The sequence below is a fragment of the Pseudoliparis swirei genome, chromosome 5 (assembly GCF_029220125.1).
Source record: "Pseudoliparis swirei isolate HS2019 ecotype Mariana Trench chromosome 5, NWPU_hadal_v1, whole genome shotgun sequence".
Taxonomy (NCBI): Eukaryota; Metazoa; Chordata; class Actinopteri; order Perciformes; family Liparidae; genus Pseudoliparis; species Pseudoliparis swirei.
In genome coordinates, this window is record NC_079392.1 from 1,446,577 (window position 1) to 1,463,932 (window position 17,356).

A 17,356-nucleotide genomic window follows, 5' to 3' on the forward strand; every position below is an offset into this window, starting at 1 on the left:
GTTTTATTATCAGTGGAACATCACCGGGAAGGAGTCTGTCCATGTTTGTGTATTTTTTGTTGTAAAAGTGGGAAAAAGTCATAAAAAAAGGAACCATGAGTTCTGGGTTCTCTTAGTGTGACTCACAGTCAATGTCATGATGGTCTTATTTTATCTTGCCATGCGGTGTGGTCACTATTTTAAACCGTGTACTGTAATATACAAGAATAAAAAGGAGAATTAAACGATGAAAACATGTTTTTTTATTTGTATTTAATTGAGATACTAGAAGATTCTTTGAAGTCAAGGGAGTAAAATCAGATTTATCAAAAGTAAAGCAACATGGTGCAGCATGGAGGCTTCAGAGGGACTTCATGTACCCATATATATAATATATACACTACCGTTCAAAAGTTTGGGATCACTTAGAAATGTCCTTATTTTTCAAAGAAAAGCATTGTTTTTTTCAATGAAGATAACATTAAATCAATCAGAAATACACTCTATACATTGTTAATGTGGTAAATGACTATTCTAGGTGGAAACGTCTGGTTTCTAATGACATATCTCCAGAGGTGTATAGAGGCCCATTTCCAGCAACTATCACTCCAGTGTTCTAATGGTACATTGTGTTATCGCCTTAGAAGACTAATGGATGATTAGAAAACCCTTGAAAACCCTTGTGCAATTATGTTAGCACAGCTGAAAACTGTTTTGCTGATGAGAGAAGCTATAAAACTGGCCTTCCTTTGAGCTAGTTGATTATCTGGAGCATCACATTTGTGGGTTCGATAAGACTCTCAAAATGGCCAGAAAAAAAGAAGTTTCCTGTGAAACTCGCCAGTCTATTCTTGTTCTTAGAAATGAAGGCTATTCCATGCGAGAAACTGAAAATGTCCTCCAGCGGTGTGTACTACTCCCTTCAGAGAACAGCACAAACGGGCTCTAACCAGAGCAGAAAGAGAAGTGGGAGGCCCGGTGCACAACTCAGCAAGAAGACAAGCACATTAGAGTCTCTAGTTTGAGAAATAGTCGCCTCACAGGTCCTCAACTGGCAGCTTCTTTAAATGGTACCCAAAACGCCAGTGTCAACGTCGACAGTGAAGAGGCGACTCCGGGATGCTGGCCTTCTAGGCAGAGTGGCAAAGAAAAAGCCATATCTGAGACTGGCCAATCAAAAGAAAAGATTGGTATGGGCAAAAGAACACAGGCATTGGACAGAGGAAGATTGGAAAAAGGTGTTCTGGACAGATGAATCCAAGTTTGAGGTGTTTGGATCACACAGAAGAACATTTGTGAGACGCAGAACAGGTGAAAAGATGCTGGAAGAGTGCCTGACACCATCTGTCAAGCATGGTGGAGGTCATGTGATGGTCTGGGGCTGCTTTGGTGCTGGGAAAGTGGGAGATTTGTACCAGGTCAAAGGGATTTTAAATAAGGAAGACTATCACTCCATTTTGCAACGCCATGCCATACCCTGTGGGCAGCGCTTGATTGGAGCCAATGTCCTCCTCCAACAGGACAATGACCCAAAGCACACCTCCACATTGTGAAGAACTCTTGAGGGAAGAAGCAGGCAGCTGGTCTGCTGTCTGTAATGGAGTGGCCAGTCACCAGATCTCAACCATTGAGCTGTTGTGGGAGCAGCTTGACCGTATGGTCCTCAAGAAGTGCCCATCAAGCCAATCCAACTGGTGGAGGTGCTTCAGGAAGCGTGGGGTGACATTTCAACAGATTACCTCAACAAATTAACAGCTAGAATGACAAAGGTCTACAATGCTGTAATTGCTGCAAAAGGAGCATTCTTTGACGAAAGCAAAGTTTGAAGAAAAAAATTAATACTTCAAATACAAATCATTATTTCTAACCTTGTCAATGTCTTGACTATATTTTCTATACATTTTGTAACTCATTTGATAAATAAAAGTGTGAGTTTTCATGGAAAACACGAAATTGTCTGGGTGATCCCAAACTTTTGAACGGTAGTGTATATATATATATATAAAATATAGTGTCTATCATTACTGTTTCTTCATGTTCAGTGCACACATCATCAGAGTGAGGTATCAATCTTCTCCTCCGACTCGTGCCAAATAAAGTGAAAACGTCCCTGAAGGCAAATTAGTGATTTATGACATGAATAGAGAAATGAGTGAGACTCCTCCCCCTGACTCCTCCCTCTGACTCCTCCCCCTGACGATCGGCCGCCGGCCTCGACGCGTTCTTCAAGAATATTACACAAAACACGACTGACACAACTACTCAGAAGTATTCTCGGGGTTGACTGCGGGTCAGAGGTCAGCAGCTCCGTCTTCCAACCAGGGGGTTGGTGGTTCCATCCCCGCCCTGAGCCATGTGTCCTTGAGCAAGACACTTAACGCAGAGTTGCTCCCCATAGCCGTCTAAAGTGTCTTTGAGTAGATTAGATCCTTCCTTCCTTACTTACTTCCTTAATTATATACCTACTTACTTACGTACTTCCTTCCATACTTACTTACCTACATACATACATACTTCCTTACATACTTCCTTCCTTACTTACATACATACTTCCGTCCTTCCTTCCTTACATACCTCCTTCCTTCCTTCCTTACTTGCATACATACTTCCTTCCTTACTTACATACTTCCTTCCTACCTACTTCCTTCCTTCTTTCCTTACTTACATACATACTTCCTTACTTCCTTCCTTACTTGCATACATACTTCCTTCCTTCCTTCCTTACAAACTTCCTTCCTTACTTACAAACATACTTCCGTCCTTCCTTCCTTACATACCTCCTTCCTTCCTTCCTTACTTGCATACATACTTCCTTCCTTACTTCCTTACTTACATACTTCCTTCCTTCCTTGCCTACTTCCTTCCTTCTTTCCTTACTTACATACATACTTCCTTACATACTTCCTTCCTTCCTTACATACCTCCTTCCTTCCTTACTTGCATACATACTTCCTTCCTTACTTCCTTACTTACATACTTCCTTCCTTCCTTACCTACTTCCTTCCTTATTTCCTTACTTACATACATACTTCCTTACTTCCTTCCTTACTTGCATACATACTTCCTTCCTTCCTTACTTACATACATTCTTCCTTCCTTCCTTCCTTACTTACATACTTCCTTACTTCCTTCCTTCTTTCCTTACTTACATATATACTTCCTTACTTGCATACATACTTCCTTCCTTACTTACATATATACTTCCTTCCTTCCTTACTTACATACATTCTTCCTTCCTTCCTTCCTTACTTACATACTTCCTTCCTTCTTTCCTTACTTACATATACTTACTTCCTTCCTTACTTGCATACATACTTCCTTCCTTACTTACATATATACTTCCTTCCTTCCTTACTTACATACATTCTTCCTTCCTTCCTTCCTTACTTACATACTTCCTTCCTTCTTTCCTTACTTACATATATACTTCCTTACTTCCTTCCTTACTTGCATACATACTTCCTTCCTTACTTACATATATACTTCCTTCCTTCCTTACTTACATACATTCTTCCTTCCTTCCTTCCTTAATTACATACTTCCTTCCTTCTTTCCTGACTTACATATATACTTCCTTACTTGCATACATACTTCCTTCCTTCCTTCCACACTTCGGGTTCAGGGGTCGGTGCGTGCCGTGGAGCGTCCAGCTGACGGAGCGACGCTTCACAACAAGATGTTTTATGGATGAACTCAAAACAAACACTAAAGCGTTGAGGAGCGAGACGTCAAAGTTTATACCAACATAAAGTTTATAAAGTTTATAGGAACATAAAGTTTATAAAGTTTATAGGAACATAAAGTTTATAAAGTTTATAGGAACATGACGTTTATAAAGTTCATAAAGTTTATAGGAACATAAAGTTGATAAAGTTTACCGAGTTATCCTGATGACGACGGGACGTTTAAAACACCGTCAGAATGATATCTCCTGAAGCTGCTTCCTGGAACCCGGCCAGACTTTGACTCAAACAAATGTTTACTGAGATGTTTACTCCAGCGATGACCACCTGACCCCCCCCCCCCCACCCACACACACAAACACACACACACACATGACATTTGGATTCCCCTTTTGTTTACACTGCTTCGTTAATTGGAGAAATGTTGTGCTGTGTGTGTGTGTGTGTGTGTGTGTGTGTGTGTGTGTGTGTGTGTGTGTGTGTTTGGAGACACCAGCTGCCACGCTCCACTTCACCCACACGAGAACAACGACCTCACCGGGTGATGTCACGGCGGGGGAGGCCCCGTGGCCCCGGGACCAAACATGGGGACCGGATGTGGGTCATGTGACACAACCCCGCACTGAGCCTACCACACGGAACAATAACGGCTCTTAAAGGGTTCTTTAAGAGGCTTTGAGGTTCTACAGAGAACCATCGCCTACTGGAGAACCATTCCTTCATTTGAGGCTCCATTACTGGTTATTTGAAGAACTCTTCAAGGAAATGGTTCTCTAAAGAACCCTAGTTTGAAAGGTTCCTTGAGGAACCATAAATGGTGCCTTGAAGAACCATTAGTTGAAGGTTCTTTGAGACACCTTTATAGGTTCTTTGAAGAACTCTTTAAGGAAATGAATCTTTGAGGATCCCTGGTGACTCAACACTCCTGAAGCTCTGTTGAAGTTCTGTGTCACTGACCTGTAGGTGTCGGGTCACTCGTGCATCTGTTGGCCGACGTCGTGAGAACCTCTCCGGCGAGCGTCACGCCGTCGCTCCTTCACACGCACAGCGCCAGGGAGGCGTTGCCGATGGTTACTGATGGTTACCGGTCATCTCTGGTAACCAGGCGTGACAGCTGAGAGTAATACAACAGTTGTGCTTGCCTGAGGGAACGTCTGCTTTCACACGCCACGTGTTCGTGCCATCGGTCTCTTTGCTTATAGAAGTATCACCGTGGTTATGAACCAATAAAGCACGCAGGTATTTGTGAGAACAGGTCCGGACAGGGTCCGCATACCTCCGGCTGCATGTCACGAGGGCCGCGGTTCATACACGACGAACCGAAACTGTGGGAGCAATTAGAGCCGATATGGATAGTTATTGAAGCTTAAACTGAAACTTTCAAAGTTGCTTCACACAGAAAATAATAGTTCTTAAGGAAATGGTTCTTAAAGAACCCTGGTTTGAAAGGTTCTTTGTGAAACCAAGAATGGTGCCTTGAAGAACCATTTTATGAAGGTTCTTTGAGACACCTTTAGAGGTTCCTTGTGGAACCGAAAATGGTGCCTTGAAGAACCATTTCTTGAAGCTTTTTGAGACACCTTTATAGGTTCTTTGAAGAACTCTTTACGGAAATGGTTCTTTAGAGAACCCTGGTTTGAAAGGTTCTTTGTGGAACCAAAAATAGTGCCTTGAAGAACCATTTGTTGAAGGTTCTATGAGACACCTTTATTTGGTTATTTGTGGAACCAAAATGGTGCCTTAAAGAACCCTTTTTCAAGGTTCTGTGAGACACCTTTATAGGTTCTTTGAAGAACTCTTTAAGGACACGGTTCTTTAGATAACCCTGGTTTAAAAGGTTCTTTGTGGAACCAGAAATGGTTCTTCTCTGGCATCACTCTGGAGAACCATGTTCGGTCCCAGATGGAACCTTCATGGTTCTGTGTGTCGGGATGTCAGGGTCAGGATGTATTGCATGTTTTCAAAATGTAGATCATACTGAGGTGATTAGTCCAAATTCTTTTTTTGTTGTAAAAAAAATCAAATATTAGAATTGTTTCAGAAATAAATCTGTATGTGCAGTATTGTAATGTAGAACATGAAACTCTTCTTAATATTAATAAAACCGACAAAATCCCACAAACATGCTCCATGACCTCTCAGACATGTCTTCATGGTTCCCAACAGCATCAACATCATCACCAGCCTGCTACACGTGTTCTCAGATGATTTGCATTATAATATTTTGCACCTTATTTTAATATACCTGGAATATGTCCGAGGTCATCAGCTTGGTCATCTCTGGAATTTCCAAGATCCCAACATGCTTTGCTGCATTACATCCTCCTTTTAAGTGACACACACACAGCCCATTGTGTGCCGTCACAAACACAAACACACAGACACACACACACACGCACACACGCAGCTGTCTTTTGGTATGTGTTGGCTCCCTCTGCTGACACTCTTTGACTAATATTTCTTCTTCCCCTTGAAAACAGTACTGTAACAAAAAAGATTGTATATTATTGGGAAAATATTAGCATTGTGTTTATTTAGTTATATCATTTTTGTGGATATATTTATTTATTTAATTTATTTAATTTATTTAATTTATTTAATTTATTTAATTTATTTAATTTATTTAATTTATTTTATTTATTTTATTTATTTAATTTATTTTATTCACAATAAAAGTTTAAGACATCCTCACTCCATACCACTTGGTGGCGCTAATGCACAAAACAGTTGTTTGTCAACCGCCAATAAAACTTACCAAAAAGTCGAAGTAGAAGAAGCTCGTTAGATTCATGGAGAAAAATGGCGGCACTGCTGCTGCAGGAGTTGGAGCCTTCCGAGCTATCAAAGATACCAAAAACCGTTCAGAACAAACTCGAGAGGCTTTTGTCGGACCAGCTCTATGAAATAGATTATGTAAAAGCACAACAGGAACAATTTCGCGTTGACAGCGGTAAGACATCGCCTCGTAATGTGTCTGCCAATCGATGCTAAGTGCTAACTGTTTTTGCTTCATGCGCTCACGCCGGTGAGCTGGAAGCTGCTAAAAGTGGAAAACTTTGCTATGAGCTTACTGGGAGATTAACCTCACATTGTTCATTATTGTACATGTCTAATAACGGCTGTGAACGTTTGGGGGGAAAGCTAGAGCTAAGCTAACACTGTTCTCTGTGGAGACAACTTGACGCTAAATGCTAGCGTTAGCTTAGCTCCTGAGCTAACAGCACCGGTCCAATTCATCACGCTAACCTCTCGTGTTGTGTATTTGCCGATCTTTCTTCTCCCAGAACAACAATTCTTTGAAAAGGTGAAACAACTCTCTCAGAGTCAAGAAGACTATTTGTCCCAGAATCAAGAACATCTTCAACTCAAAGAGGAGTTTAAAGAGCAAGGTACGAACTGGACGTACTGCTGCTCTGCGTGTGCTTTTAACGTGGATTACTTCACGATGTGCATTACTTTTAAATCTCCTTTTTTTTATTAGAGGAAGATCTTAAAAGTGTGCGTGAGAAGAATGGAGAATATGAATCCTCTCACGCGAGGCTGTCATCTGAGCAGGTACGAGACGAGATGGACATGTTACTGTTGGGTTATATTGTGTGTTTTATGGACTTTGTAAACAACAACACCTGTGATGTGTGTCAATAGTGGATGATGTCTGCATTTTAATGACTCAATGTATCTGCTAAAGTTTAGTGCAGCTGTTCAGTTTGTTGTTTTTACATTTGAACAATCCTCTGAACACATTGATTTAAGAAAAATTTGGTACATTTTGATTAAACTCTAAAGGCTTGAGAAACCATGGACTTGTATGGTGCTTTTCTCGTCGCTTTTTACCAGCATGTCATACACCTAATGGCAAGAAATACCATGAAAGGTGCAACACCTGCCCATCGATACGATCCAACATGCACACACATTTGGGAAGCATATTTGGGGTTAAGTGTCTTGCCCAAGGCCACATGGGCACAACGTCGATCTTCTGCTTCTACTGAGCCTCAGTTGCTGTGATTGAATTGTGGAAGTACATGCAGAGGACAATATTTTGGGAAAACTATCAAATATTTTCAGAAGTTGGAGAAAGAACCAATTGTTTTTGTTTTGACAAAATTGTTTAACTTTGGGTTATATTGATGTTGCACAAAAGTCCAGATATGATTTGCAGTTAATCTGTAAAAACTATCACTAAGTTAAGATGCTTTTTCTTTCTTTCTTTAAAAAAAAAAGATTTTGCTGGCAAAGGCCAAAGAAGAACTGGAGACCGAAAAGCGAGAACTTGTGCGAACTCTGGAGAGGAGGTCCTTGGAAGTGGAGCATTTAAATGGTATGGACAAAATAATGAGTCTAAACATTGATCAACACTTTTTATTCATGTTCTGTTATCGTTTACGACACGTGTTCGTTCTGTTGCTTCCCCAGATGACTTCAGGCAACTCAATGACAAGATGGTGGAGGTCAACACCTCCAAGATGGCCCTCCAGATGAAGTTGGATGAACTTGAATCGGCTGAAGTCAACATCAAAGTGAGCGATACCATATCATATAGTTCATCGATATCTTTATCAGATTAATTCATAGTGGGAGTGACTTTGTACACATTTATTACCGACTACTAAACTGCACACGTGTATCCGGTTCAACCCTTAACACGAGTGGCTAAATGAAGTGCTGGTGGTTCGCAGTACAAGGAGAAGCGTATGAATCAGGAGAAGGAGCTGCTGAACAACCAGACCACTTGGCTCAACCACGAGTTGCAAGCGAAGAGCGAGGAGCTGCTGGCCCTCTCCCGGCAGAAGGGCAACGACATCCTGGAGCTGAAATGCAAGCTGGAGAACAAGGAAGACGAGGTGTGTGCGCCTCCTTTCATTCACATAAAAGTGTTTGATTCAGGGTTCTACGGTCAAGAAAAACCTGGAGAAGGCATGGAATTGTAAAATGGTTATTTCCAGGCCTGGAAAAGTCATGGGGGGGAAAAGATTCCTATAAGTTCCGGAAAAGTCGTGGAAATGTGTTATATTCATATGTTTATGTAAGCTGAGTTTTAAATGGTTAATATGTTTAAAAAAGGAAGACGCTCTGAATATAAGCTGACATACGCACGTTTTATACTCGCACCATAAGTGAAAAGACATGAATGTTCATTCTATTAATCAAACTATTGTCTCTCATTCATTTGGGTCGTTTAAGGTTATAAACTGTATGCTTTGGAATTCTCTTTGTTCATTTAAATACGACAACAACAAATGCAATGAAATGGATGTCGTGTCCATGTTTTAGTTGTAAATGCCGAGCGGGGCTGGGATGCTCTACAGGACAATAGTTGTGTTGTACAGTGTGGATACTTTATTTGAAGCACCTAATTTCTGAATGATTTCATCTCCTATAATTACTTATTTGTTCTTTTTCTTTGTGACTTAAGTTGAACCGACAACAAGACCAATTGGCAAGTTTCAAGAATTCAAACGAGAACCTTCAGAAACGCAACGAGGACGTGATCGGCACATTGAAAGAAGTACGTTGTGGTATTTCTCAAAGCTTATACCAAGTATTTACGTATTCTTATTACACTGTTGTGTGTGTGTGACCTCGTCTTTGCTCACTCTAGGCCAAAGAACAACAAGCCACCGTGGAGGAGAAGTTCAGAAACGAGCTGAACGCTAACATCAAGCTTTCCAATCTATACAAGGTATATTTTTATTATCTCGTTAATTATTATTAAACCAGCTGAAACTCATTGAGATTAAAATCTCTTTTTTGAGAGTGACCTGGACAAGACAGGCAGCGACATGAGGAACACAAAAAAATAAACCGAACAAGACGAGTTAAAATAAACTTAAAGTTAAGAGACATAACGGAGCTAATTTAAGAAACATTCATGTCTGGGAAGCTGCCTCCATTCATGTAAATGTGTGACGGACGACGCGCGGATGAGGAACCGCAAAGCATTTATTCCCAGTAATTAATTAATAATCAGTTTTTCCTCCATGGTGTGTCACGGTTTCACATTTCCAGAATATGCCAGCGTCTCTTTAAATGGGTTGACTTATTTATGGAGTTTAAATTTGAGTTGTGGCATTTAATTAGTCTTGGAAGACAACATTAATGCCTCATGTGTTTGTAATAGTTCTCTTTCTACTGAAGTCATTTACCGTGTTTCTAAGTTAACTCCATCCTTTTGTTGTCGTGGTGCCTTCAGGGAGCGTCGGCGGATTCTGAGGCAAAGAGTACCGAGCTGAGTGGCGCCGTGGAGGAGCTGCACAAGCTGCTGAAAGACGCCGGAGAAGGTGACCACAGCGACCGTTCTCACTTGTTTAGTTATTCGTTTCTTCCTAGAAAGAAAGTCTGAATATGCTTGTTTGCTTATCTTATGGTTTAGTTTATATTTGAGTCTCCTGACGTTTGATCTGTTGAATCTTCACAGCCAACAAGGCCCTGGAAGAGACGCTGCAGGAGATGAACGGCGCCACGGACCAGAGCGTGGCCGAGCTGAAGGAGAGGGTCCGCGCTCTGGAGAAGGAGCTGGACGACGCCAACGAGCTGCTGTCCAGCGCCAAACTCAGAGGTTCGTTTGGTTGATTCTGGAGAAATGGATAAAAAGAGCTCACCTCTCTTTGTACATATGTACCTAAACACACACTCTTCCTGTACACCTGTGTGTAGACACACCTGCATTTTCATCTTTTTGCTCACTTAACCCACTGTTACACTCACCTCGAGGAACGGGGAGATAAATGCATACAAACAAATAAAAAGAGGTCACCTCATTTCGCCGAGCCAGACGTGTGTGTGCATATGTATATATATATATATATATTAGGGCTGGGCAACGATTACAATTTTTAATCGCATGATTTCCCTGATTAATCACGATTAATTGCATTTGTATACGCAAAATCCAATCATTAATTCAAAAGTAGTGTATAACGCACTTCTATTTAAATGTTCTGTCATATGAATGAAAGTGCCATAACATTTGTTGTCCCTGTTAGAGACACCAGAAAACACTTTGCAGTTTGTCAATTCCTAGAACTTGACACTTATTTTAAATGTACTGCCATATGAACTAAAGTGCCATGAAATCTGTCAGGACATTGTCAAACGCAGTGATGCAGAGACACTGTGACAGAGCGCTGGAGACTGAGCGAAGCAGGGACATGATCAAAGGCAGTCGTCTCGCAGCAGCGATCATCTCTGGTGCTCCATCTGTGCTCAGTGGTGACTTTATCTGACACATTCCACTGCTGTGCAACTTCAGTAAAGTGTCCCGCGCACGTTTCAGCATCACGTCTCTCCTCTGTTTTCATCAGTCAGGGCATGTGAATGGGGGGGGGGGGGTTCTGAGATTAAACATCTCTCTTGTTCTGCCTGTTTTGTGATATACATGCCTAAAAGGTGCCTAATATTTCTAGACTGAAATAATATCGGCATTATAATTATTATAACTGAGGATTTTTTAGTTGCCTATTCTGTGGAGCCCCCTCAGGACGTGGTGCCCTACGCACAGCGCGTAGTGCGCTATGGGAGCGGCGGCGCTGGTCGTAGTTTACAGCACAAACAACAATGAACTAGTGGAGGCGGCGAGGTGCTCCGTGTTGCCAGGTTGGAGATGGTGAAGTATCGTACCAAAGGCTCAACGTGGTTGTATTTGGAGGATAATTATCGTGTATCTGGCAACCCTGAGATCGGTCGACCAATGACTGTTCTCTATACCGTCAGAGCTCGTGCAAGAAGGGAGATACCATTTCCAAAACTTGTAAGGGGTAAATACTAGTTTGTGAAAACCCAGAGAAACACAAATATCCGACGAAGCAAAATCCCGACGTTTTTGGAATCCCAGCCGGACGCATTTTTTAGGTCTCAAAAGCAGGACGTGTCCGGGGAAAGAGGACGTCTGGTCCCCCTCACTAACCGGCCTGCAGTAGCTCTCCACTTCGCTGGCGTTGGTTCTCTTCTCTTGGTTGATCTCCTCCCTGCAGCGTCGTCTGCCGAAGCCTCGCTCCACTGTGTGTTTGTTGTATGATTTGCTGCATCAACGGTGTGTTTAGCATTTAAATGATATTTAAGACTGGAAGTACTCCGGTGATAAGACAATTCAACTTGGCAGTGTTACATATGACTTTGTTTCTGTCGACTCCGCCGTCTTTAAGAACTTTAAATTGAAAATGGCCATTTAAAATCTCCGTACTCTTCTCCATGTTTGTTAAACCGCGAATGACTTTCTTTTCCGGTTCCGCAGCAATCAGTAGCAGACTTTTACAAAATAAAAGCCTGTGAGCAACACACTTTTACAATAATAAAATAAATAATAAAACCTGCGTTAACGCGAGATAAAATAATTGTCGGCGTTAATTAATTGATGCGTTAACGCAAGATTAACGCGTTAACTTGCCCACCCCTAATATATATATATTTTTTATTATATATATATTTATATATATATTAAATAATATATATATATTTTTTTATATTTCTTAAAATATATTTTGTTATTATATATATTTATTAATTTTTTTATTTTTATTATATATATATTTTATTTATATTTATCTATATCCTGTACACCTGTGTGTAGACACACCTGCATCTCTCTATAGAGTAAATACAGTCATCACACAATACAATATATCCAGACATTAAATGGCGATGGGTTTGGCCAGTAGGCTGAAGTGGGACTATTTTTTATTTAAATAAATGACCTGTGATCTCCTCTTTTTAAACCCAGGCCCTCTTGGCATCACGTCTCTGATCGCAGAGGAGCAAATGACGACGATGTCTCCAACGGCGGCGACTGTATCCAAGATAAAGCCCGGCATGAAGCTGACGGAGGTACGGGAAACACCAACACTACTCTATTATAACCCTCTATGACCCTCTATGAGTATCTGATCATTGGTCTGAGTGCATGTGAGTCTGATGATGGGCCAATAGACTCCCACGGTGGAATTCCAATGTGATGTGATGCAGTAAATTGAACATGTGCTGCATATCCAGTCCACCATTATGGGACCGATCCGTATCTCCGGGTTCATACGGTCATGGAAAACCTGGAAAAGTGATATGTTCCTGCTGGTTGTCGACTTCCTCGTTCCAGGACCGTGAGCACAGAGCGTCCCCTCTGCTCCCCGCCCCTCTTTCTACCTGTATTGTGACATGAGGCGTGACTGTGCATTCTTCAGCTGTACACGGCGTACGTGGAGAGCCAGGAGCAGCTGCAGTTGGAGCGACTGGAGAACAAGCGAGTCAACAAGTACCTGGACGACATCGTGCAGGAGGTGGAGGCCAAAGCGCCGATCCTCAAGCGGCAGAGGGACGAGCACGAGCGCATGCAGAAGTCGGTGGTCAGTCTGTCCGCCAAGCTGGAGCAGGCTGTGAAGGTGACGAACACGAGCGGCGTGGGGGGGTTACAGTTTGATTTAGTTTTGGCATTCCACAGGTTTTATGGTCTGCACAATCAATAAATGCACAAATAACTATTTTTTGTTTCCAGGAGGTGCATCGTCTACAGAAGGAAGCCGACGAAGCCAACAAGCGCTCCTCCGTACTGGAGAGGGACAACCAGAGGTGCGAGCTGCAGCTGGGAGACATGGCGCAACAGGTGCGGCGCTCACTCTGCGTCCCGTTTGAGGGATCATCCGCGTTACAGTTCATCCCCGAGAATTCTTATTTTGTATTCCGCCCGTGGTCTTCCCCCCCGATAGGTGCGTGTGCTGCTGATCGAGCTGGAAGAGGCTCGCGGGAACTACGTGATCCACGAGGAGGAGGAGGTGAGCTCGGCCGACGTCAGCAGCACATCGGAGGTGATCAGCCAACACCTGGTGACCTTCCGCGGCGTCGAGGAGCTCCAGAAGCAGAACCAGCGCCTCCTGGTGGCCCTCAGGGAGCTGAGCGACGCCCAGGAGAAGGAGGAGCTTGAGGCCTCGGGCGATAAGTACGTCAAGATGTGAATATGGTTTCTTGCCGTAAACAAACTGAACTTTTTGAGGACGATCCACAATCAGAGATTGGGGAAATAAAAAGTATAAAAACACCCAAATATGTGTTTAGATTCATAAATCTTATTATCACAAGAAACTAAAGTTGTCCAACTAAGAAAAATGATCTTTTTCCCCAGGCGTGGTGAACTGGAGCAGCGCTTTGACAAAGCCAAGCTGGAGCTGGAGACCCTGAACGAGCAGCGCAGCGAGCAGGTGAAGGTCACCGAGTCCATCGTGAGGCAGAGGGACTTGTACCGGGTGCTGCTGGCTCAGGCCACCGGAGTCAGCTTCCCTCAGCAGGGTAACCGCCTTGTCTATCATATGGACACCGCACATTTAGCCGCTTCAAGCAATTTAATGTTGGCTTTTTCCAGGTGCACAACCCGAGGAGTTCACCCTGACCTCCACCCCCCGGTGCTCACCTGCAGCCATTCCCACCGCGGGAACGCCCACTTCCCTCGTGTCCATGGGGAAGGAGTCTTCCGAAGCCTTGGAGGCCAAGGCGGCTTTGCAACAGGTGAGAAAACAATTGAAATAAGACAGAATAAGTGTATTAATCTCGGCCATGCAACAGTCGGTACATCCTGTAGTTATGAGGATAGTGAGGTGATCTGTATTCATGGATATTTTTTAGGAGCTTGGCTCATTTGTTTCCCGTGTCTGCCACTAGGTGGCGATGTGGCTATATTGACAGATCGACGTTTGCTTAATCAGAATTAAATTTATTGGCCATGTACATTTGAACATGCATGTAATTTGACTTGTTAAATGTACGCTCTCCTCGTACATGCATGTCATTTACAAATCACAGCATAAATATAAAAAAGACATTGAAAACAGCAGAAATACAACATGTATATACAATATAAAAAACAAGTGAGTTAATGATGTGCCCCAAATAATCTAAACCTATGTTGATAAATAAACTGACAACATATTAGTTTTATATGGTTCTTTCATGAAAGGTCATCCACAAATATAATTCAGTGGTTCAGTCGTAGAAGTTACTGAACACCAGTAACTAACCCTTTGACCGCAGTCTTGTACGAGTCGGTCAAAGACGGCTGTAGCCTGTTAGTTGTCCCTCAAAGGTATTTCTCAGACTATAATATCTAAACTCTTTTGTCTGATTGCAGTTGCAAGAAGTGTTTTCTGCCTACAAGAAGGAGCGCATGGAGTGTAACAAGGCCACGGCGGAGCAGAACGAGAAGCTCCAGGAGCAGCTCTCTGACCTCCACGCCCAGAACTCTAAGATATCCACCCAGCTCGAGTTTGCCTCGAAGAGGTAAGTTAGTTTAAGGAACCGTCTTCTGGTAACACTTGGTGTGTTAAAAAAACAAAATTATTCATATCATTTTTTATTTATATATATTTATATTTATATAATTTCTTATATATAAACATTTTTTAAATATATATATGTAAATGTATACGTATGTGTGTGTGTATATATGTATGGAAACAAATTAGATATATGGATATATATACTTAAATAAAATATATATATTTCAAAAAAAGTTTATATATGATTTGTTTTATATTTAAAAAAATAATTATATATATATTACAAATAAATATATTTTTTTAAATATATGCACTATTATATATAAACTTTATTTTAAAAAAATACTTTTTAGGTTTATATATATATATATATATAAAAGTTTATATAATTGTTTTTAATATATATAATTGTAAAATAAATAAATATTTTTTTTAAATATATATTTATATGTATCATTCATTCATAAATAAATAAATGCGTTAACATGGGCCACTAAATTGAATGTCTCAACATCAGGTACGAGATGCTTCAGGACAACGTGGAGCGCTACAGGAAAGAGATCGCCTCCCTCAGAGAGAAAGGCCAGAAGATGGCCGCCGCCGCACAGAGGCACGAGCAGACCAGCCACACTCTGAACGAGGATCTGAAGGCTGCCCGAGAGAAGCTCACCATGGCTGAGGTTTGTCATTCATCGTATTTTAATACGTCCTGGTGATGTTCGCCGCTTTGCATTTCATTGTCGTCGTGATGGAGGATTGTGACACGTCGTCTTGGTTCCTGCGTAGGGCCGCGCCGAGAGTCTCCGGAAGGAGAGGGACCTGCTGAAGCTCGTGGAGTCTCAACTGAACCAGGAGAGGGAGTCCATCCTGAGCCACCAACAGAGCCAGAGCCTGCTGATGGCCAACCTCCAGGCAATTCAGGTACTCTAGAAGTATGACGTTGGATCTCTCACACACACGGTTCACACGCTAACGGCTGCCTCCTTCCAGGCCACTCTCGAGCGCTCGGAGGCCGAGACGCACCGACGTCTGAACGGCCAGGTGGAGAAGCAGGAACGAGAGATCTCCCAGCTGCAGAAGAGGCTGGAGCACGAGGTGGAGCAGCGCCACCTGCTCAGCAGGAACCAGGAAGTAAGCGGGACATTGACTGGTTGCCCAGCAACGGTGTTCCACCTCAATCATGTCTGACCCGGTTGTTGTCTAAAGGTCCTGAACACGCAGACCAATTGAAGCAAATGTTGCACCCTTAAAATGACAAGAAAAAGTCTCTTAAAGAGGCAGCGCCGCTCTCTTAAAGAGGCAGCACTGCTCCTCTCTTAAAGAGGCAGCACTGCTCCTCTCTTAAAGAGGCAGCGCTGCTCCTCTCTTAAAGAGGCAGCGCTGCTCCTCTCTTAAAGAGGCAGCGCCGCTCTCTTAAAGAGGCAGCACTGCTCCTCTCTTAAAGAGGCAGCACTGCTCCTCTCTTAAAGAGGCAGCAGCGCTCCTCTCTTAAAGAGGCAGCGCTGCTCCTCTCTTAAAGAGGCAGCGCCGCTCTCTTAGAGGCAGCGCCGCTCTCTTAAAGATAAAGCAGCGCTCCTCTCTTAAAGAGACCCCACTGCTCCTCTCTTAAAGAGACAGTGCTCTCTTCCAAAAGGGACAACAAGCACTTTCCTCCTGTCACAGTTAGTATCTGCTCAGGTGATCAACGCTCTCAAATATAGGAACAACACATGAATTAACCTTAATCACACATTCGAAGTAAATTATAAGTAATGGACACGGTTGTATTAGATTGCTCTGGGATATGACGTAACATATTTCAGGGCGCAACACCAACGCATTTAAACCCAGACACAGAAGTGACAGGATTGAATCCCCAGATCCAGTTGATGGAGGTAAAGAGGCAGCTGGAGCTGCAGGTTCCGACCCACCAGAGGACCAAAGAGCTGCTGAGCGGCGCCGAGCTGGAGCTCAACACCCTCCGGCTGCAGCTGGGCAGCAGCGAGCGGCGCCACAGCCTGAGCTCCCCCCCCACAACCAGCGCCAGAGGTATGAGCACACACTTAGAACCATGTGAAGAGGAATCCATACATGTGCTCATATTAAACATACACCACACACGTATAAGCAGACCGTTCCTTGGTGACATCATTAGAGTTAGATTGTTTACAGCTTCTCATAAAGTCTGTCTGAGTCGTTATTGTGCACGACAATTCTCATTAAAATGCCCGTCGGCATGTTTTTTTGGAGGTTAATAAGAGACGTAAAAAGATAAATGTATTTTATTTTACAAATGTGACGCAGTCGGTTGGTTTTAGTTTTCCACGAAACCGGTTGAACAAAATAACTGAGGATGTTTCGTCTCTCCAGCTCATCATGTTGTCAGTTTATATCAACCGGGAGGCAATAAAAGAGATTTTTAGATATTATGAAATGTCTTTTGCTTAAAATCCCAAAAAC

General features: G+C 42.5%; 1 protein-coding gene across 3 annotated transcripts in view; it reads left to right on the forward strand.

Moving 5' to 3' along the window:
* The first annotated feature begins 6,461 nt into the window (after positions 1-6,461).
* The window catches only part of tprb (translocated promoter region b, nuclear basket protein), a 30,620-nt gene continuing 19,725 nt past the window's right edge, over positions 6,462-17,356 (forward strand). For all 3 annotated transcript variants that reach the window (XM_056415254.1, XM_056415256.1, XM_056415255.1), the window contains exons 1-21: positions 6,462-6,612; positions 6,947-7,051; positions 7,144-7,217; positions 7,887-7,983; positions 8,079-8,182; positions 8,342-8,506; positions 9,079-9,171; positions 9,265-9,345; positions 9,856-9,943; positions 10,081-10,221; positions 12,382-12,485; positions 12,836-13,033; positions 13,147-13,254; positions 13,358-13,587; positions 13,771-13,934; positions 14,008-14,150; positions 14,770-14,918; positions 15,435-15,597; positions 15,704-15,838; positions 15,908-16,048; positions 16,777-16,945. In XM_056415254.1, the coding sequence (XP_056271229.1) occupies positions 6,462-6,612; positions 6,947-7,051; positions 7,144-7,217; positions 7,887-7,983; positions 8,079-8,182; positions 8,342-8,506; positions 9,079-9,171; positions 9,265-9,345; positions 9,856-9,943; positions 10,081-10,221; positions 12,382-12,485; positions 12,836-13,033; positions 13,147-13,254; positions 13,358-13,587; positions 13,771-13,934; positions 14,008-14,150; positions 14,770-14,918; positions 15,435-15,597; positions 15,704-15,838; positions 15,908-16,048; positions 16,777-16,945 (2,803 nt within the window). The remainder of the gene's footprint in view (positions 6,613-6,946; positions 7,052-7,143; positions 7,218-7,886; positions 7,984-8,078; positions 8,183-8,341; positions 8,507-9,078; positions 9,172-9,264; positions 9,346-9,855; positions 9,944-10,080; positions 10,222-12,381; positions 12,486-12,835; positions 13,034-13,146; positions 13,255-13,357; positions 13,588-13,770; positions 13,935-14,007; positions 14,151-14,769; positions 14,919-15,434; positions 15,598-15,703; positions 15,839-15,907; positions 16,049-16,776; positions 16,946-17,356) is intronic.